Below are 21929 nucleotides of genomic sequence, written 5' to 3'. Positions count from 1 at the left end.
GTCAAAGTAAACCGGCCCCACTACTGTGAACCAGCAGACACTGGCACCCCACCTGCAACACCAGGTAGCGGAGAACTTTCACCAAGTAGACCCCTGGTATGGGCGTTCTTCTCAAGACACAGACACTGAGAAATCTCACCACTCTCTATCTGTAGGAACCTAAGACTCATTCTGAACTCATTTTGAAAATGACAAAGTCACATTCTAAATAAAAAAAGTTTACTGTTATGTGCTATTGTCATCAAAGTGAGGAAATCAAGTCAAGTTTATTTTTTTATTTTTCTATCAGCTGAAACTTGAAGATGGGGGTCTCTCTTTTTTTGTTCACTCTTCATGATCATACAAAATGTTTTTTAATTGCAATATTATTTTATTTACAATAAATTGATGTTACTTATAGTTTTTTAAAGGTTAGCAAACTTGTATTTGGGACAAGTCGAAGTAGTCTATTGATATAAGAATCTATACATATAAAAGGCTAATATGCTAATTTTACCTATCATTTGTTATTAATTCATTGTCAATATTACTGAAGTGCCTTCGTTTTATAAAAAGCAAACCTAAAGCATAAGCATCTTCCTGTCTTGTTTGAAAGAATGGCCAGATGGATGGATGACTGAGGGGAACAGAGACCAAGTCCCTAGATCAATGGATTTTTTCTTTCCCCAGGTCAATGATATCCGAACGTCAATTTTGTGCCAACCGCAGGTGATCCAGACTATCTTTAGCAGTATTATAAACTTCTTTTAACAAAACAAGTACCTTAAAAAGAAAACCACAAAGGACTGGAATGGGGAGAAGTCAAACCGAGGAGCGAGAGCGGCTTGTGCTGAACTCTGCTACAGGTCGTTGGTCAGTTCCTAGTTTATCTGTTTCCACATCTCATACTTCAATAAGCACAACAGACTGACCAAAATGCTCAGGAATTCTGTTTATGGATGGGTTAACTATTGACTCTTTTTTACTTTAACATTTATTGAAAATCTTTCTTTAAGACTATCTTGCTAGCTTGTGAGAAACCCATGTTAAGCCCAATTGAAAGTTTTTTGTTGTTGTTGTTGTTGTTTTTTTGTTTTTGTTTTTTCAGGATCTAACTATTCTAAAGCTGGGGCCAGAAAATGTTTTCTTAAAGGGCCAGACAGTGGATGTTAGGCTTTGCAGGCCCAGGATTCCACTGTGAGAGCATCTGCAGATACTTTGTAAACAACTGGGTATGGCTGTGCTCTAATAAAACTTTATTTACAAAAATAGGCTGTTGGGCGGGATTTGGCCCATGAACCACAGTTTCCCAACTTCTGATTTAAAATAGCTTTATATTAAAAAATACTTCTTCCATTCTTTTTTAAAATCAGAAATTCTCATGGAATGTTATTCATGCAGTCAAAGGGGGCATTGCCAATTATTTTTCATTAGAAAAAAAGTATATGTCCCAAAAGAGCTGCATTAATTTGGGCTCTTCTAATTGGGCATTTTAATTTTAAAATGAATTTTTTAAAAAACAAAGTGATTACCATAAACAAAGACAACAAATATTTGTTATCAGATATGCAAGTAGAGGATTTTGGGGGGTATTTTTATATTTAACTTTTCATTCTACAACTAAGAATACTTTTCCCTACCCTAAAAACAACTGAATTTTAGTTATTTTTTGCAGGTAGAAAGGTTAAAGGGAGAAAAACATGGAAACCCAAACTATGTGTATAGACATGTTTGTGGCTAACAAGGCAAGGGCCATCTGAACAGATTTCTTGAGCATCCCCCATACCACATGCTATAAGCAAGAATCACCACATCCTTCCTCTTCCTTTTTCCTCTAAGGACATCCAAAACCACAAAATTAAATTTAAAATGATTCTAGCTGCTTGTTCATTGTTTTCCTTTTGAGGAAGAGATGACAGACTGGGCCTTTATGCTATCAAGGCCCATCCTGGGAATTTTTTACCTACACAATTATAAAATAAAAATGTACTGACACTAAAGATGCCTTACAAACCTGTCACTTTCACCTTTTTTTGTGTCAGTGTTTAATTATGTGGCTATATAATCACATAAAATGTCATTGAAAAAGTTATAAGCATTACTAGTTGTTGGGCATGACACAACTTATAACATGGACTTCTCATTTATTCTCAAGCTAAAAGGCAAAGTGATAGTAAAATTTAACAAAAATTCTTAGATTGTACAGATAATTTTAAATGGTAAAGAATGCACGTGTTTTGTAAAGATTTCTCATGATTTAGTAAATCAGAAATTAGTATAGGAACAAACAATTTCTTATTTAAAACCCAATATTTGAAACAGCAGATCTACCATATTGCTAACAGTCTCAAAGAAAACTATGAAAAGACAACAAGACAATACTAACAAATATGTCTTTTTGAAAGAAACTGATAATGATTCTAAGTATAAGATATTGGAAGCCAGAGGAGGGGTACATATGGCCAAAGATGATGGAAATTAATTTAGTCCCATTTCCCCAGAACTAGAGAATAATATGCTTCATGATCGATGACCTAGCCTTAAAAACTATGCCCTTTGTAGTTAAAAAGGGAATTAACCTTCTGTAGCAAAGCAATACCAAGAGTACTTAGGATTATGGGATATCTTTTTAGAGAATGCCTTATACCTAGTAGCAGAGAGGGAGAGAGCAGGGGGAAATCCTAGCACCCAGAAACTTCTCTGATTAGTAATCCTTATGAGCTAAGAATAGCTGTGCCTCTAACCATGTTTGCTCAGAGGTTACTGAGAACATATTAATATAACTGTATGAACTACTTAGAGTCTGGCTGAATTTAGTTTAACTATGTACTACCAATCTTCATTGGGCATACTGAGGAACAATATGCAGGGTGGGGCGAAGTGAATTTACAGTTGTCTATATGAAAAATAATACAATAAATAAATAATAATACAAGAATGAACTGTGTTTCATGTACTCATAGTTATGGGCCTACTTTTTCCCTACCCTGTACCCTCACTTCAGTATGTTCTGCTTTCCCACTGGGTCACTGGGCCACTAAAGTTTTATTCCATATGTCTTTGCCCAATTGACCTGCCATAATTAGAGTTCATCAGCAATCCAAAGCAGAGATAACTCTTCCCATTTATGTGAGATTGTTACTTCTACAATTCTGTTCATTTTACTTATATTTGTAGAGCCCCTTATTTTATTTCACAGAGTATGTGTTCATGAAATGCACAGAATGTCTAAGTTTCCTGACATGAAATTGGAAGGACTTTGTGGTCAAATCTTTTACGACAGGAATTCTTTTTTTATTATTTTCAATGTTGTGGTACCCAGTCATTCTGGAAACTTTTAGTCCCCTCACCCCTCAGAAGGCAGTTGTTCTACTGTTCGAAACTCAGAGGTGAGCAGACATCTGCCTCCCACCCTGTTGTTGTCTCTTTCCTGGAGCAGCTGCCAGAACTATCTGCTTTGGGAACACTCATGTAGTCTTTTCTTTTCTAAGCTAAACTCTTCCGGGTCTGGCTAGCATTCTTCATAAGACAAGTCACCTTTCTGATTGACTTCCTCTGAATATATTCCAATTTTTCAAAACAGTCTATGAAATGTGGCATTCATAATTAAGCCAGGAGTCTAGATCTAGACTGACCAGAGAAGAAGACTATAGCCCTCTCCTGTTATCCTGGGAAAATATAAATCTTGTGCATTAATATAAATTTACTAGTAGTTTCTTGCTGTGATGGTTGATAATGAGTCAACCAAAATGCTCCAACACTTCTCATCTAAACTGTGGTAATAGATGAGAAGCAGAGTTTGAGGTAATACAACTGTGAGGGAGGTTGTGGATCCAGTGTGGTTGTGGACCCAGTCCAGATAACACAGCTAATGACAGTGCCCATTGGAGCATCCAGGTTTTCCTATTCTCCAGAGCTCTTTCCTCTCTCACTGAAATGGGCTGATGATATAATGTTCTTAGAACTAATCAAAGATGTCTTTACAATCATGGCACTAAATCATCAAAGTGACTTTTACACAAGATACTGTAGACATTTCAGTCAATGATGGACCGACCACATATACAGTGGTCCCATAGGACTGTAATGGAGCCAAAAATTTCCTATCACCTACTGGTGTTGTAGCACAAGACATTACTCAAGTGTTTGTGGTGGGTGAGACTAGGGTAAGCAAGCCCAGTGCGCAGACAGTCATATAAAACTATACCACATACAATACGTACAGTACATAGTACTTGATAATGAAAATAACTGTGCTCTTTATGTATGTATTTACTATGTACATTTTATCAATATTTTAGAATGCATTCTTTCTAAAGAAGTGATTTAAAGTATATTTTAAAATATACTCTAGAAACATAGTAATTTCTGGATGCCTGTCTAAATGGAATATTTACAAAACCTATTGAATATCCAACTGATTCAAAGTAAAAATATATGTAGATTCCACAAGTTGAGTATATAAATAACAGTGACTTCCAGACACAAGTACTCATTTACTACTTATTCCTTTTCATTCACACAAAAACTTCCTAATATTTAGGCTGAAAATATGCTTGATAAGACTTATCAATGAACATGGTAAAATTGGAACAATATTCAGTTTTTCTTGTCAGAATAAAACACCACCTAAAAAATGTAATAAGTAATTAAGGCTGGATTTTCTTCATTTATCACTTTTGACACCCATAATAGTTCAAATGAGACATTTTCCACAGTTGATATACTACAAAGGCAAAATATGCATGCAATTTTTTGTTGTTTCGTTAAAATCTTAAGTTCTCTTTTCCAATGATATATTTACTAACCTCTTCGAGGACTCTCATGATTGAAGAGAATACCATTCACAGCGAAGAGATTATATGCCTCACGGAAGTTCACCACAATCCAGTAGGCATATAGTTTTGCTGCCCCTGTTGGAATATTTTTTAAAAAGCAAATAAAAGACAGTGATAATTACAAAAGACAGTGTCTTATTATTAAAAAGCAGTGATTTTTACTCATCTTAAACAAGTAACAACTTTCAAGAATTACAATCTATAATGTATCGAGATAGAAAAAAAATGGGTCAAATGCCAAAGACAAAATAAAGGTTCCTTTGCCAGTTAATCAAGTGTACAAGGAAATATTTAAGAATTGCTTAATTCTGTAATATCCATGGTTCTTTCTTTCACAATCTGATTTCAACTACAGTGTGTGCCATCTATCAAGTGGACCTTCTTAGATTTTATTCCCTTTTTCTTAGTACTAAGGAATTAGAAAGTGAAAAATATGGGATCTTAATATTCTATCTGCTTAGAAATTTCATTGCTGAATTCTATTTTTTTGTTTTGTTTTTGCTTTTTAAGGGTTCGAACTCAGGGAGACTTTCATCAGGAGATTAAAAAACACGAAACCTTATCACTTCAGCACAACAGTTCAGAAAAAGGAATCATGTTTGGTCCAATTTTCCTTTGAGTGATCTGTATGAAAGGGTTGAATGAACATGAATTGGTGAGGTGAGGTGATAATTTCACCCTGGAGGCAATGGCAGCAAACACTGTAGTTAGCAATGTATAAAGGTATGCTTCTCAACAAGTCTAGTCACTTTAGTCTATCTTAATGTGAATCTCACACCCAAATGACTTCAGCCATGAGACATGAACAGAATTAAAGCAGAAACACACATGCCGACACCCATAGAGAGCACGGCGCATGCGCAGATGGTGTGTAGTTATTCTTACCGTATGGTGACCGAGGGTAAAAGGGAGTGGTCTCCTTCTGGGGTATTTCTTGCACTTTCCCATAAAGTTCACTTGTTGAGGCTTGATAGAACTTCACAGAGTTGATAAGGCCACAGGTCTTAATTGCATCCAAGAGCCGTAAAGTGCCAACTCCGTCAACATCCGCAGTGTATTCAGCCAGGTCAAAAGAAATCTGGAGACAGCAGAAGGCAGGGGATACAGTAAGGGAAACAGCAACAAAGATGCTGATGGCTAACAAAAATTTTTTACAATATCACACACATAGAAAAGCTATGCTTGTGAGAAAATATTTCCTAATAGAATAAAAGTGTGGATATCATCTATTTCTAACACCAAGTGGATGGAAATACCTTAAGAAATAAATATATGTGGTAAAATGAAAAACACTAGAATCACACCCTTCACGTCCTAATTCTAGGCTGCAGTCCCCAGGGCAGTGTTTCTCAAAGTGCAGAGACCAGCTCCTTGACATCACCTGGGGTGTTCCTGGAAAATAAAGACAGGCCCAGTGTTTGGGGGGAGAGCTGAGGAATGCATATCTGTAATGAGTCCCAGTTGATTGTATCCACAGAGAAGTGTGAGAAAATGAGCTTAAGAACAGCTGATTAAAAATGATTGTTTTATTTTTTATTTAAGATACAACAATGACTTTTGGGATATATAATCTTTTTCTTATGAGGCATACTGAATACTGCAAGTCGTTAACGTATATTGAACTAAATGATTTCTAACCACAGGGTGTAAAGGGATAATTCAATATTCAACAGTTTTAACATAATCTTTAAAAATAAATGACATATGCTTTTTTCTTGTAAGCACAATAAACAAATTTACCTAATATTCAAATCGTGTAAAATAATAAGGCTGAAAATCCTTGTCACTGGTTTATTTACTGCCAAACACAGCCAGGCACTATGCAGACCTGCTTCCTGCTGCTTGGTGAACAACCTATGGTGCTCACCTGGAAGAAGCCTTCTCTGGGTTAGAGGTTACTGGCCTTCATTACTGCCCAGTCCTGGCGTCCCCCAAGCAGTACTCTATGCATGGAGTACTTAGGGAATGTAAGCAATGGTTAATCAGGGCCCTAACTCAGACCACTAGACTCATGTTATGTAGGCCTGTAATAAAGCTCACAGAGTAGCCATGAGATAAAACAGAAACGTTTCACCCATAAACTTTCAAAGCCAAGGAAGCACAATTTGGGACTATTTTATTCTTTTATAAAAATAATTTATTGTGATAAAATTTACATACCATAAAACTTACCCTTTTGTAGTTTACAACTCAGTGATTTTTAGTATATTTGCAGCTTTATGTAATCATTACCATCTAATCCAGAACATCTCGTCATCCCCAAAAGAAACTCTGTACCTATCAGCAATCACTTTTCATCTTCCCATTCCCACCCTGACAACCACTAAAAACTTTCTGTCAATATGCATTTACCTAATCCGGACATTTAATATAGACAGAATCATACACTATTTGTCCTTTTGTGACTGGCTTCTTTCACATACCATATTTTCATTTCTCTTGAATGTGCACTTAGGAGTAGGGTCATTTGGTAACACTATGTTTGACATTTTGAGAAACTGCCAGATTGTTTTTCAATGTGGCTGCACCATTTCACATTCTCACTAGCAGTTAATGAGGGCTCTAATTGCTCCACACCTTACCCAGTAGTCTGTCTCTTTGGTTATAGACATCATACATTGTGTGGTATCTTGTTGTTGTTGTTGTTGTTTTAATCAAGATATAATTGATCTATAACATTATATTAGTTTCAGATATACAATATAAAGATTTGATAAGTGAACCATATATATTATGAAATGCTCACCATGATAAGTCTAGTTAACAATCATCACCACACATAGTTATAAATATTTTTCTTGTGATGAGAACTTTTAAGATATACTCTCTTAGTAACTTTCAAATATACAGTAGAGTATTATTACTGATAGTCATCATGCTATACATTACATTTTTATGACTTATTTATTTTATAACTGAAAGTTTGTATCTTTTGATCACTTTTGCCCATTTTGCACACTGCCCACCACTCCTACCCTGCCTCTGGCAGCCACCGAAGTGTTCTCTGTATCTATGAGTCAATTTTTCCTTTTTTTAATTCCACAAATAGGTGAGTTCTTAAAGTATTTGTCTTTCTCTGACTTATTTCACTTAGCATAATGTCCTCAAGATCCATCCATGCTATTGCAAATGGCAGGATTTTTTCTTTTTCCATTGATGGACTTAGGTTGTTTCCATATCTTGGCTACTATCAATAATGTTGCAAGAACATAGGGGTACAGATATCTGAGTATTTTCATTTCCTTTGGATAAATCCCCAATGTGGAATTGCTGAATGATTTTGTAGTTCTATTTTAATTATTTTAGAAACCTCCACGATGTTTTCCATAGTGGCTCACCAGTTCACTTTCTCACCAATAGTGCAAGCAATTTATCAGGACTATCCCACCAATTCTCCCTCCTACTTCCTCTTTACCTACTGTACTCTTAACCTCAAAATACAGATTTAAAAAAATGCACATTTTAAAAAATCTGAAACCTATAAGCCAAATGTTAAATAAACAAGAAAAGACACAAAAATACCCGCCCCCCCCACCCCCAATTAATACTAGGGTGTAAGCTTCATAAGGGCCGGAGCCTTGACTATTTCTGCTCACCATTAAATTCCCTAGAATGACATAACAGTCAAATGTACCTGGAATTTAAAAATGAAAATTCATTTGAAGAAAAGTTCTATTTATATCTATTTATTATGAATTAAATAAAACATATATTTAACTATCCTACAACTGTTAATAGAACTATTATCTTCTAAAGCATAAATAAATTGAAAAAAGTATTTGAAGAAAAATTTGAGTAAAGAATAATTCAAACACAGCAGAAAAAACATTTCATAAGAAATTGATGAATAAAGCCTAACTTCTTTCAGGCTTTTCAGTTGAAACAAAAAAGAAAAATTCATGGATGAATTTAAAGAAAGACAAAATTATGTCAAAAGAAATGAAATGGCAAGATGTAGCACAGCAGTTAGGAACTGCAATGCAAGATCTGACCAAATAATACATCAGACTTCCAGGAAAACCTATGAACATAACCACCATTGAAGTCTATACTCCCACTAGAGGCTGAAGAAAATGGACCCGGAAGCTTTCATGCAAGTATCCAAGAAGAAATTGATGATACATCAAAACAAGAAATGCTGATAATTATAGATGATTAGAACACAAAAGTAAAAATAATGTTGAAATGAGGCAAGAGATTGGCTTGCGGATTTCTATGAAACCAACAACTAGTTAGTCACATAACATGTACTTCACAGCACTGAACAGATGACTGTACACATGGACATCAACAGAAGGCCAAGAGAGACATCAAACAAACTATGTACTTGGAAGCAGGAGATGGAGAAACTGCACTCTCTTCTAAAATAGACCAGGAGCTAATGGTGGTGCTGACCACCAACTGTTCACATCAGAAAAAGGCATGAACTGTTCACATCATACCTCTGTGGTATGAGAGGAAAGCTGTGGAAGAGCACTCAAGGAATCAGTGCTCAAATGTCATGGCAATGCACTACGGACGAATTTGAAAATCTAGGTGAAAAACTGACTTGTATATAAGTTTAATTGACTGAGAACCAGAAGAACAGTGAACTGAAACTAGAAATATTAGAGCAGAATGTAAAAGACAATGCCAGAAGTAAAAACAAAAGAAAAATAAAGATGGATGACTATTATCAATAAATCAATAAACAAGTGCTGGTGAGGATGTTGAGAATAGGGAATCCTCATGTACTGTGGGTGGGAATGCAGACTGGTGCAGCCACTGTGGAAAACAGTATAGTGTCTCCTCAGAAAATTAAAAATGGAATTGCCCTTGGACCCAATGATCCCATTTCAGGGAATGTATCCAAAGAAACCCATAACACTAATTAGAAAGAATATATGCACCTCCATGTTCATTGCAGCATTATTTACAATAGCCAAGATTTGGAAACAACTAAAGTGACCATCAGTAGATGAGTGGATTAAAAAGCTGTGATACATTTACATGACGGAATGTTACGTGGCCATTAAAAAAATGGAAATCCCATCTTTTGTGAAAGCATGGGACTGACCTGGACATTATTATACTAAGTGAAATAAGCCAGTCAGAGAAAGACAAATACCATATGATGTCACTTATATGTGGAATCTAACGAACAAAATAAACTGAAGAACAAAATAAACTGATGGAGAGAGACAGAGAGAGAGACGGGGGCATGAATACATGGAGCAGACTGACAGCTATCGGAGGGGAATGGGGTTAGGGGACTAGATGAAAGAAGGTAAAAGGATTACGTAAAAAGAAACAACTATAATAAGAAAAGGATAATATGCTAATTAGACTGGACGTCCTTCCGGAGGTCATTCCAGACGTCATTCTGGACATCCTTTTGGACAAATCCGAGGCCAGAGGGAAGCCCAGGTCCCGGGTGTCTCCGGGTGGCTGGAGGGAAGCCAGCCTGGGTCCCAGGTGTCTGGGAGTGGCCAGAGGGAAGCCAGCCTGGGTCCCGGGTGCTGGGGGAAGGAAGGCCTACTCTTGCATGAATTTTCATGCATCGGGCCTCTAGTATAAACATAACACATAGACCCAGACAATAATGTGGTAACAGCCAGAGGGGAAGTGAATGGGTTAGGTGAAGTGGGAAAATGGGGACAGAAAGAGATTTTACATGGGGTGATGGGCTCATGATGCAGTGGGCAGATGACGATTTACTGAGTTGTACACTTGAAACCTGCATGGTGTTGTGAACCAATGTCACCCCAATAAATTCAATTTTAAAAAAGAAACATAAATATAGCCCTAACCGGTTTGGCTCAGTGGATAGAGTGTCAGCCTGCGGACTCAAGGGTCCCAGGTTAGATTCCGGTCAAGGGCATGTACCTTGGTTGCAGACACATCCCCAGTAGGGAGTGTGCAGGAGGCAGCTGATCGATGTTTCTCTCTCATTGATGTTTCTAACTCTCTATCCCCCTCCCTTCCTCTCTGTAAAAAATCAATAATATATATATATATATATAAAATCACCCAGAAGCATTGGTCCTTTTCCAGTTCACTTTTGACAGAACTATAGTTACTCCTGGGATTTTTATCTCATTTAAATGATTATTTTTTAATTCTTTTCTTAAAACATCTAAAGTACTGCCAACATCCACTCAAAGCACTTTATTCTGTTATCCCAATTACTGTCATCATTAAACCCTTTTGCAATTGAAAATAAAAGATTGATGACAGTAGAAACATTAAATATTGTTTAAGATAGGTAAGAATCAAAAGTTAAATGTGACAGAACACTAAACACAGCTTGTTTTATTGTTCTTCTTTGCAATTCCCTAATGACATGATGTTGAACATCTTTTTATGTACTTATTTACCATTTGTAAATCTTTGTTGGTGTTGTCTGTTTAGGTCTTTGGCCTATTTTTAATCAGGTTGTTAATTTTCTTTCTTTTTATTTTATATAATTTTTTATTTTTCAATTACATTTGATGTGCAATATAGTTTCAAGTGCACAAATCAGTGATTAGACATTATATAACTTAGAAAGTGATTACCCTGATAAATTAGTACCCATCTAACACCATATAGTTATTACAATATTGTTGACTATATTCCCTATGCTGTACTTTATATCCCCATGACTATTCTGTAACTACCAATTTATATTTCTGAATCCCTTCACCTTTTTCACCCATCCCCCCACATCCCTCCCATTTGGCAACTATCAAAATGTGCTCTGTATCTATGAGTCTTTTTCTATTCTGTTATTTCGTTTGTTTTTTAAATTCCACTTACAAGTGAAATCACATGGTATTTGTCTTTCTATGACATTTCACTCAGCACAATGTCCTCAAGTTCCATCCTTGTTGTCATAAATGGTAAGATTTCATTCTTTTTTAAGGCTGAGTCATGTTCAGTTGTATATATGTACCACTTCTTTATCTATTCATCATGGGATAGGCACTTAGGTTGCTTCCATATTTTGGCTATTGTAAATAACACTGCAATGAACATATGAAGTTATATGTCTTTTTGAATTAGTGATTTGGGGTTTCTTTGGATAAACACTCAGAAGTAGAATTGCTGGGTCCTTCTTTGTCTCTTATTATAGCCTTTGTTTTAAAGTCTATTTTGTCCATATGAGTATTGCTACTCCAGTATTGCATTTTTTTCCATTTCCATAAAATAACTTTTGCCACCACTTTACTTTCAGTCTCTGTGTGTCTTATGATCTGAAGTGAGTCTCTTGTAGACAGCATATGTGAGGGTTTTATTTTGTTACTAGAGGCTCGGTGCACAGGTCCCTAGGCCTGGCCGGCAATCAGGGCCGATCTGTGGGGCGATCGGTAGGGTGAACAGGGTCCCCGCTCGCACCCGCCTTGGCTGTCCTGGCACCACCCCAGCCCCACCCCCCGCTGCCAGTCGCCTCCCTCTGTGGGGCAACCAGTGGGGCGATCGAGGGACCCTGCTGGCACCCTTGTTGGCTGGCCTGGTGCTGCCTGCTTGCCAACCCCGACTGCTGCTGCCGGTTGGGGCCTGCGGGCTGGAGGCAGCTCCTGAATTGAGCATCTGCCCCCTGGTGGTCAGAGCACATCATAGCGACCAGTCATTCGCACGTCATACCGACCAGTCATTCCACCATTCAGTCTCTTTGCGTATTAGGCTTTTATTATATAGGATTCTTTCAGCCACCTTATGTCTTTTGATTGGTATATTTAATCCATTTGCATTTAAGCTAATTGTTGACAAACATGTACTTATTGCCATTTTACTTTTCATATTTTTTATATTTCCCCCCTCTCTTCTTTCTTTTAAAAATATTTTTTTTATTGATTTCAGAGAGGAAGGGAGAGGGAGAGATAGAAACATCAATGATGAGAGAGAACCATCAACCGGATGCCTCCTGAATGCCTCCTACTGGGGATCGAGCTTACAAGCTGGGCATGCACCCCAACCAGGAATAGAACCATGACCTCCTGGTTTATAGGTCAATGGTCAACCACTGAGCTACTGTGGCCTGGCATCCCCCTTTCGTCTTTTCAAAGAAGACCCTTTCACATTTCTTGTATTACTGGTTTGGTGGTGATGAACTTCTTTAGCTTTTTCTTGTTTGGGAAGCTCTTTACCTATCCTTCTATTCTATATGGCAGCCTTGCTGGATAGAGTAATCTTGGTTGTAAGCCCTTGCTTTTTATTATTTTGAATAGTCTGGCCTGCAAAGTTACTGTTGAGAAACCAGCTAACAGTCTTATGGGAGCACCTTTGTAGATAACTTTGCCTTTTTCTTGCTGCTTTTAAGATTCTGTCTTTAACCTTTTGCATTTTAATTATGATGTGTTTTGGTGTGGGCCTCCTTGAGTTCATCTTGTTTGGGACTCTCTGCACTTCCTGGACTTGTATGTCTACTTCCTTCACCAAGTTAGGCAAGTATTTTGTCACTGTTTTTTCAAATATGTTTTCAATTTCTTTCTCTCTTTTCTACACCTGGCACCTCTGTGGTATGAATGTTGGTACACTTGAAGTTGCCCTAGTCTCCTTAAAATACCCTCATTTATGTGGATTATTTTTTTCTTTTTGCTCTTCTGATTGGGTGTTTTCTGCTTCCTTCTCTTCCAAATCTCTGATTTAATCCTCTGCTTCATCGACTCTACTGTTGATTCCTTTAATGTATTCCTCATTTCAGTTATTGTATTCTTCATTTATGACTGGTTATTTTTTATGTGTTCTATCTCTATTTTTAGGTTTCCTATCTCTTTGTTGAATTTCTCAGCAAGTTGATCTACTCTAACCCTTAGTTCATTACGCATCATTATAAACAGTGTTTTGAAATTTGTATCTGGTAGATTGTTTATCTCCATTTTGTTTAGTTCTTTTTCTGGAGTTTGTTCAGTTCTTTCATTTGGGGCATGTTTCTTCATTGCCTCACTTTGCCTCCCTGTGTTTGTTTCTGCTATGTCTCAAGGTTTTGATAGAGTGGCCTTATAAAGCAGGTATTGTGTAGGGCCCAGCGGTGCAGCCTCCACAGTCACCTGAGCTGAGTACTTCAGGTGGACCCTTCCACTCCCCCCAACCCCATGTGGGCTGCACACAACCTCCTGGTATAGTTGAGCCTTGACTGAGGTTGGCACTTCAATGAGAGGTATTTACCCCCAGACCAATTGGCTCTGAGGACTGATCGTGGCCACAGTGAAAGATCTATTGTGCAGGGGCTGACCTGATGGAACAGGACTAACTTCAGTGAGTCTCTGGAGCCTGAAGAGTCCAGCCCTTGAGTACATCATTCATTAAGGTGGATGGGTGGTGCTTTTGTGTGGTCTGAAATTGTCCACTGGGTCTGCTGACTCTGCAGCCTTCTGGGAGGGGCATGCCAAGGTTAGCCTCCACCTATGCCCTGCCTGGGGCCACATGGTATAAGCTACAAAGTGATCTGTAGATGGCTGCTACTTGTGCTGGGCTTGGAGGTGCTCAGGAGAGGCCAATCCATGAAGCAAGGCCAGCTGCTGCTAGTGCAGGGCCTGTGGTCAGTTAGCAAGAGGTACGGGGCACACTGAGGCTGGATTATGCTTAGTTGAGGTTTTTGAACCTTTAATAGATTTTTAGGAAAGTCTGTAGGTGAGACAAGACAGGCCATTTATAAGAAAACACCACTGGAAAAGGATTGGGTGGGCTGAGCCCACCGAGAACTCTGAAAACAGTTTTTCAATAGGGATAAAGAAAGCTATTACAACAGTCACTGTAAGGAGATAGAAGAGAACAATAAAAAAGGAAAAACCAGAAATCTCTATCAAAAGACTCAAGAAATAAAAGGAAAATTTAAACCTAGAGTGGCAATGCTGAATGACCAATAAGTAAGCATATTATCTGACTAGGAGCAAACAAAGGGAAGGTGGAAACAGTATACTAAAAATCTATACAGAAGAGCCAAAAGGATGACACATACCTTTGAAGAAGACTCCTATGAGGAATAACCTGTATTCTAGAAAGTGAGGTAAAAGCTGCCCTGAAAGTATTGGGAAGAAACAAATCACCAGGGGTAGACAGCAGATTAATAAAATTATTTCAAGCCATGAAGACTGAATCTGTCAAAATCCTAACAAGAAATTGTCAACAAATATGGAAAAACAAAACAATGGCCTACAGACTGGAAATGTTCAACATACAACACAATCTTCAAGAAAGGAGATGCCAAGAAAGGAGATGCAGTCACTACAGGATCGATAGTCTATTTCTCACACAAGTAAGTGATGCTGTGTTTTGTGGAGCAAGAAATGCCAATGGTTAAGCCAGATTCTGAAAAGAAAAAGATACTTGAGATCTAATTGCAAATATCCGTGTGCTCCAGAAATTTTCCAAAAAAGATAGACTCCAGTCAAGCCTGGACTGAATGGAGCATGAAGAGCTGTGGGTTGCTCTGAAAGAAATGGGCACACCTCAGCACTTGATTGTTCTGATCCAGACCCTGTGTTGTGGACAGAAAGCTACTGTGAGGACAGAATACTGAAAGACAGATGGGTTCCTATAGGCCAGTGATGGCAAACCTTTTGAGCTTGGCGTGTCAGCATTTTGAAAAACCCTAACTTAACTCTGGTGCCGTGTCACATATAGAAATTTTTTGATATTTGCAACCATAGTAAAACAAAGACTTATATTTTTGATATTTATTTTATATATTTAAATGCCATTTAACAAAGAAAAATCAACCAAAAAATGAGTTCGCGTGTCACCTCTGACACGGGTGTCATAGGTTCGCCATCACTGCTATAGGCGAAGTGTCAGACAAGAGTGCATTTTATCTCCCTATTTGTTTAATTAGTATGCTGAACGTCTATACTAATAAAAGCTTAACTGGTCCTCGCGCCCTTGCGCGACGCCCTCACGTCATCACAAGATGGCCGCCCTCACGTCATCATAAGATGGCCGCCACAGGATGGCCACCACAAGATGACCACCACAAGATGGCCGGCAGGGAAGGGCAGTTGTGGGCAATCAAGCCGGCAGGGGAGGGCAGTTGGGGGGCAAACAGGCCAGAAGGGGAGGGCAGTTGGGGGTGATAGGGCCAGCAGGGGAGGGCAGTTGGGGGCGACCAGGCTGGCAGGAGAGGGCAGTTAGGGGCATTAGTTAGGCAGGCAGTTGAGTGGTTAGAAGCCAGTGGTCCTGGATTGTGAGAGGTATGTCTAACTGCTGGTTTAGGCCTGATCCCACAATGATCGGGTTAAACCAGCAGTCAGACATCCCCCAAGAGGTCCCAGATTGGAGAGAGTGCAGGCCAGGCTGAGGGACACCTCCCCTCTCCCATGCACGAATTTCATGCACCGGGCCTCTAGTGATGAAATAAATCTAACAGAATTATTACTAGCAAGGAGATTGAATCAATAACCAAAACCCCCCAACAAAAAAAATCCAGAACCAGACAGTATCACTGGGAATTCTACCAAACATTCAAAGAATCAATACTAAGCCTTTTCAAACTCTTCCATAAATAAAAGAGAAGGTAACTCTTCTAAACAAATTTAAGAGGCAAGCATTACCCTGATAAAAAACCAGACAATGATCACACACACACACACACACACACACACACACACATTACAAGCCAATATCACAAATGAACATAAATGCAGAAATCCTCAACAAAATATTAGCAAACTGAATGAACAAACTGAATTATTTTAATGATGATTAAAAGGATCATATGCCATCATCAGGTGGGATTTATTCCAGGGATGCAAAGATGATTCAACATCTGTAAGTCAGTTAATGTGATACACCACATTAAGAAAATAAAGGATACAAATCATATGATCATCTCAATAGATGCAGAAAAAGCATCTGACAAATTCAACATCCATTTATGATAAAAATTAAAACAATAAATAAAATGGGTGAAGGAAAGTTGCTCAAAAAAATAAAGGCTATATATGACAAGCCCACAGCTAACATCATACTCAAAGGTGAAAATCTGAAAGCTTTCCTCTAAGATCAGGGACAAGACAAAAATGTCCACTCTCACCACTTTTATTCAACATACCATTGGATACCCTAGCCAGATTAATGAGGGAGGGAGGGTGAAAAGGAGCGAGTCCATGCAAAGGAATCCATAGTGAAAAGGAAGATGTAAAGTTTTCACTATTTGAAGATGACATTATATTATACTAGAGGCCCGATGCACGAAGATTCATGCAAGAATGGGCCTTCTTTTCCCTGGCTGCCGGCACCACCTTCACTCCGGCTGGAGCCGCCTATTCGCCTTCACTCCGGCCCAGAGCTGCTTTTCCACCTTCCCACGCTGCCCAGAGGCCCAGAGAGGCTGGGGCGGTGCGGAACGCCTGAGTCGTCATCATGGCGATGACGCAAGCGTCCTGCCCCACCACCTGGCCGCTCAGCGACTGCACACGTGTGCGCTGCCCACAGGCCCGCCATCTTTGTCGGGTTAATTTGCATACTCACTCATGATTGGATGTGGGATATCTCGAAGGTATGGTCAATTTACATATTTGTCTATTATTAGTGTAGATATCAAAAACCCCAAAGACTTTAACAAAAAACTGTTATAATTAGTAAGCAAATTCAGTTAAGTTGCAGGATACAAAAATGAATACGAAAGTCTGTTGCTTTTCTTTACTCTAATAAGAAACTCTCAGAAAGAAAAATTAGGAAAACAATCCCACTCACAATTGAGTCAAAGGGAATAAAATACAAAGAAATAAATTTAAGCAAGGTGGTGAAAGACCTGTATATTGAAAACAATAAGACATTAAATGAAAACAACAAAAACACAAGACATTAAATAAATGGAAAGCTATTCCGTGCTCATAGATTGAATTAATATTGTTAAACTGCCCATACTACCTAGAGCAATATATAGATTCAATGCCATGTCTATCAAAATTCCAAAGGTATTTTTCACAGAAGTAGAACAAACAATCCTAGAATTTGTATGGAACCACACATGTTCACACACACACACACACACACACACACACACACAACGCCTACTATCCAAAGAAATCTTGAAAAAGAACAAATCTGGAGTCATCACACTCCCTAATTTCTAATTATAATACAAAGCTATAGTAATCAAAACAGTATGGTATAGGCATACAAAACAGGCACACACATAAATGGAACAGAATAGAGAATCCAGAAATAAACCAACACATATATGGTGAAATAATTTATGGCAGTGCAGCCAAGAATTTACAATAGGGAAAGGACAGTTTCTTCAATAATGATGTTGAAAAAAATGAATAGCTACATACAAAAGAATGAAACTGGGCCGATTTCTTACTCCATATGCAAAAATTAACTCTGAACAGATTAAAGACTTGAATGTAAGACCTGAAACCATAAAGACCTGAAACATGGCAGTAAGCTACTTGACATAGGTCTTGCTGATTATTTTTGAATCTGAAACCAAAAGCAAAAGCAACAAAAGCAAAAATAAACAAGTGAGACTGTATCAAATAAGAAGTTTCTGCACAGAAAAGGAAACCATCAACAAATGAAAGGTGGCCTACTGAATGGGAGAAAATAATTGCAAATAATATACTTGATAAGGGGCTAATATCTAAAATACATAAAGAACTCATACAACTCAGTAACAACAACAACAACAAAACCCCTAAATATCCAATTTAAAAAATGGGCAGAAGATGTGAATAGACATTTTTTTTCCCAAAGACATACAGATGACAAACAGGTACATGCAAAGATGCTCAAAGTATTAATCATCAGAGAAATGCAAGTCAAAACCACAATGAGAGATCATCTCGCACCTTCTAGAATGGCAATTATGAAAAGACAAAAAATAACAAGTGTTGGCAAGAATGTGAACAAAAGGGAACTCTTCTACACTTACATTCCTGCTGGGAATGTAAATTGGTGTAAATTATAAAGAGAACTACCATATGATCCAGCAATTCCACTTCTGTGTATTTACCAGAAGAAAATAAAAACATCAATTTGAAAAGATATCTGCACTCCCATGATCATTGCAACATTATTTACACTAGCCAAGATATGAAAACAACCTAAGTGTCCATTGCTGGATGAATGATAAAGAAATTGTGGTATACACACACAAACACAGAAGTATTATTTAGCCATAAAAAATGAAATCTTGCCATTTGCAACACCATTAATGGACCTTAAGGGCATTTTGCTAAGTTAAATAAGTCAGGTAGGTAAAAAATGAAAAATATCACATAATTTCACTGGTATGTGGAATTTACTCCACTCCCCCAAAATAAAAACAATCAAGCTCATCAAAGGAACAATGACCTCGGCCAGCACTTCCATCTGGGAGAAACCTGCCCCTCCAGCTCTTGCCCTAATGTCAAACAATTCAGTTCTTCCCTGTATGTCTCTGATGCCTTTCAGACTGCTGCCCCAGCACCAAAGTTCAGAGGGAGCGAGTTCCAGGAAGTGCATGCATGGGCCCTTTAAGTGGAACTGCCTGGGCTTTCAGCAGCTGCAGCCTCAGCCTCAGCCTCAATCCATGCTGGTTTTTACAGCCAGTAGTTATGGAGACTTCTCTTCCTGACACTGGAACCCTGTGTGGGACCTGGTGTGCGACTGGGACACCTTGCTCCTCAAGGGGGGCGGGGGAACGTGGGGAGGGAAGACCTATGTACCCTAGATATCCCTCCTGATTTTTATCCACCACACGTGAATGTGGGACCAGGCCACCCCTCCTATCAGTCTTGATGTGGCTTCCTTTTTGATTCCCTAGTTGTAGGATTTCCATTCAGCCAGATTTCAGGTGCTTTTGAATGATGGTTGTTCTATAGTTTGGTTGTAATTTTGATGTGGTTGTGGGAGGAGATGAGTACCATGTTTACCTACAATGCTATATTGACAGGAAATCTATCCTCAAACATCTTAAAAGAACAGTCTTGATTGACATTCCTCTTGTTATTCTTGATCTCCTGTGACTTGGCTCTCATTTCTATGACTTTATATTGCCAAATTCTTCTGTGATTTCTAGGATTGCTGTTCTCCATTTTCTTGACTGGTTTTCCTTACTCTTCATGGTCTTCCAAATGCAATGCTTAGTCTCATGGGTTGAATTATGTCCTTCCAGAAAGATATGCTGAAGTCCTAACCCCAGTACCTCAGAATGTGACCTTATGTGTATAAGGTCATTGCAGATGTAATTAGTCACACTAAAGCAGAGTGGGCCCTGATCCAATATGATTGGTGTCCTTATAAGAAGATGGCCATTAAAGATAGGGGCACTCAGGGAGAATGCCATGTGACAAAGGAGGCAGAGATTAGGCTGTAAGCCAAGAGACACCAGAAACTGCTGGCTACCCCCAGAGCTAGGAGAAGACACAGAAGGATTTCCCTATAGGTTTTAGAGGAATCATGGCCCTGCTGACACTTTTTTTTCAGACTACTAAACTTGGGAACTGTGAGACAATACATTTTTTGTCTGTTTAAGCCATCTACTTTGTGATATTTTGTTAGAGTAGTCCTAAGAAACAGATGTACCCACACATGTGCTTGGGGTCTTTTCTCCTCTACTCCCACCACTAGGATAACTTCATCTATCCCCTAGTTTCAGAGTATTCCACAAAATGTATTCTACCCAGCACTCCCACCTGAGCCCCAGATTCACACTGAGCTGTCTCCTGGACCTCACCTGGATGTACTATAAGCATCTCAATCTCAATCTGTCTACAACTGTATTCACCGAACTGTCCAACTTCCCCTCTTGCCTTCACTATCCATGATTTCCATCTCACTTGAAGAGCATCACAGACACTGCTCCCCCATCCTGAAGCCTAAAACGGCCTCTCTTTTCTGTCCCCACTGCCATTATTTCCAGGGCGGGCCCACAACTGTTCAACCACACTAGCCTCCAATGCTGCTCCTTGAACTTGTCACAAAGGTTCCTCATCCAGGGGCTCTGTACTGGTTACTCCTTCTGCCTGAAGTATTTTCCTCTAGAAACCTACATGGCTAAATCCCTCAACTTTATTCAAGTTTTTGCTCAAATGTTACCTTTTAAACGAGGCCCCAATCACCCATGACCCTATCACTCCTGATCCCATTGGCCTATGGCAGTGGTCGGCAAATTCATCAGTCAACAGAGCCAAATATCAACAGTAGAACGATTGAAATTTCTTTTGAGAGCCAAATTTTTTAAACTTAAACTATATAAGTAGGTACATTGTTATTAACTTAATTAGGGTACTCCTAAGGCTTAGGAAGAGCCACACTCAAGGGGCCAAAGAGCTGCATGTGGCTCGCAAGCCGCAGTTTGCCGACCATGGGCCTATGGTATTAACACTTTCTAAAAGAACATTTAATCCACTTGCCTTACAGCCTGCTTACTTATTTAGTACTAGAGGCCTGGTGCACGGAATTTGTACACTCGAAGAGGGGGTCCCTCAGCCCAGCCTGTGCCCTTTTGCAGTCCAGGAACCCTCAGGGGATATTCAACTGATGGCTTAGACCTGCTCCTCCTGAGCGCTGCCTTGGAGATGGGAGTGCACTTACCACCAGGGGGCAGCTCCTGCATTGAACGTCTGCACCTGGTGGTCAGTTCACATCATAGCAACCAGTCGGTCCACTGTTTGGTCAATTTGCACATTAGCCTTTTATTATATAGAACTAGAGGCCTGGGGCACAAAATTTGTGCACTGGGGGGGGGTGTCCCCCAGCCCAGCCTGCACCCTCTCCAATCTGGGACCCCTTGGGGGATGTTCGACTGCCGGCAGTCGGACATCCCTCTCACAATCCGGGACTGCTGGCACCCAACCACTCACCTGCCTGCCTGATTGCCCCTAACCACTTCTGCCTGCCAGCCTGATCACCCCCTAACCACTCCCCTGCCAGGCTGATTGATGCCTAACTGCTCCCCTGCCAGACCAATTGCCCCCAACTGCCCTCCCCTGCCAGCCTGGTCACCCCAACTGCTCTCTCCTGCCAGCCTGGTTGCCCCTAACTGCCATCCCCTGCTGGCCATCTTGTGGCGGCCCTCTTGTGACCACAGGGGGGCGGCCATCTTGTGCGATGGCATGACAGTCAATTTGCATATTACCACTATATTATATAGGGCTAGAGGCCCGGTGCATAAAATTCAAGCACTGGGGGGGGGGGCCCTCAGCCCATCCTGCCCCCCCC

General features: G+C 39.3%; 1 protein-coding gene and 1 long non-coding RNA gene across 2 annotated transcripts in view; one reads left to right on the top strand and one right to left on the bottom strand.

Moving 5' to 3' along the window:
* GMDS (GDP-mannose 4,6-dehydratase) overlaps positions 1 to 21929 on the bottom strand; it is a 547683-nt gene that overhangs the window by 368860 nt on the left and 156894 nt on the right. The window contains exons 5-6 of the mRNA XM_014542298.1: positions 5703 to 5895; positions 4788 to 4892 (exon numbers count right to left, since the gene is read on the bottom strand). Coding sequence (XP_014397784.1) covers positions 4788 to 4892; positions 5703 to 5895 — 298 coding nt within the window. The remainder of the gene's footprint in view (positions 1 to 4787; positions 4893 to 5702; positions 5896 to 21929) is intronic.
* LOC106726647 overlaps positions 19857 to 21929 on the top strand; it is a 19141-nt gene continuing 17068 nt past the window's right edge. The window contains exon 1 of the long non-coding RNA XR_001362716.1: positions 19857 to 19931. This is a non-coding gene — a long non-coding RNA (uncharacterized LOC106726647). The remainder of the gene's footprint in view (positions 19932 to 21929) is intronic.

The sequence above is a fragment of the Myotis brandtii genome, unplaced genomic scaffold (genome assembly GCF_000412655.1).
Source record: "Myotis brandtii unplaced genomic scaffold, ASM41265v1 scaffold298, whole genome shotgun sequence".
Classification (NCBI taxonomy): domain Eukaryota; kingdom Metazoa; phylum Chordata; class Mammalia; order Chiroptera; family Vespertilionidae; genus Myotis; species Myotis brandtii.
This window is presented reverse-complemented; position numbering and strand designations above follow the sequence as displayed.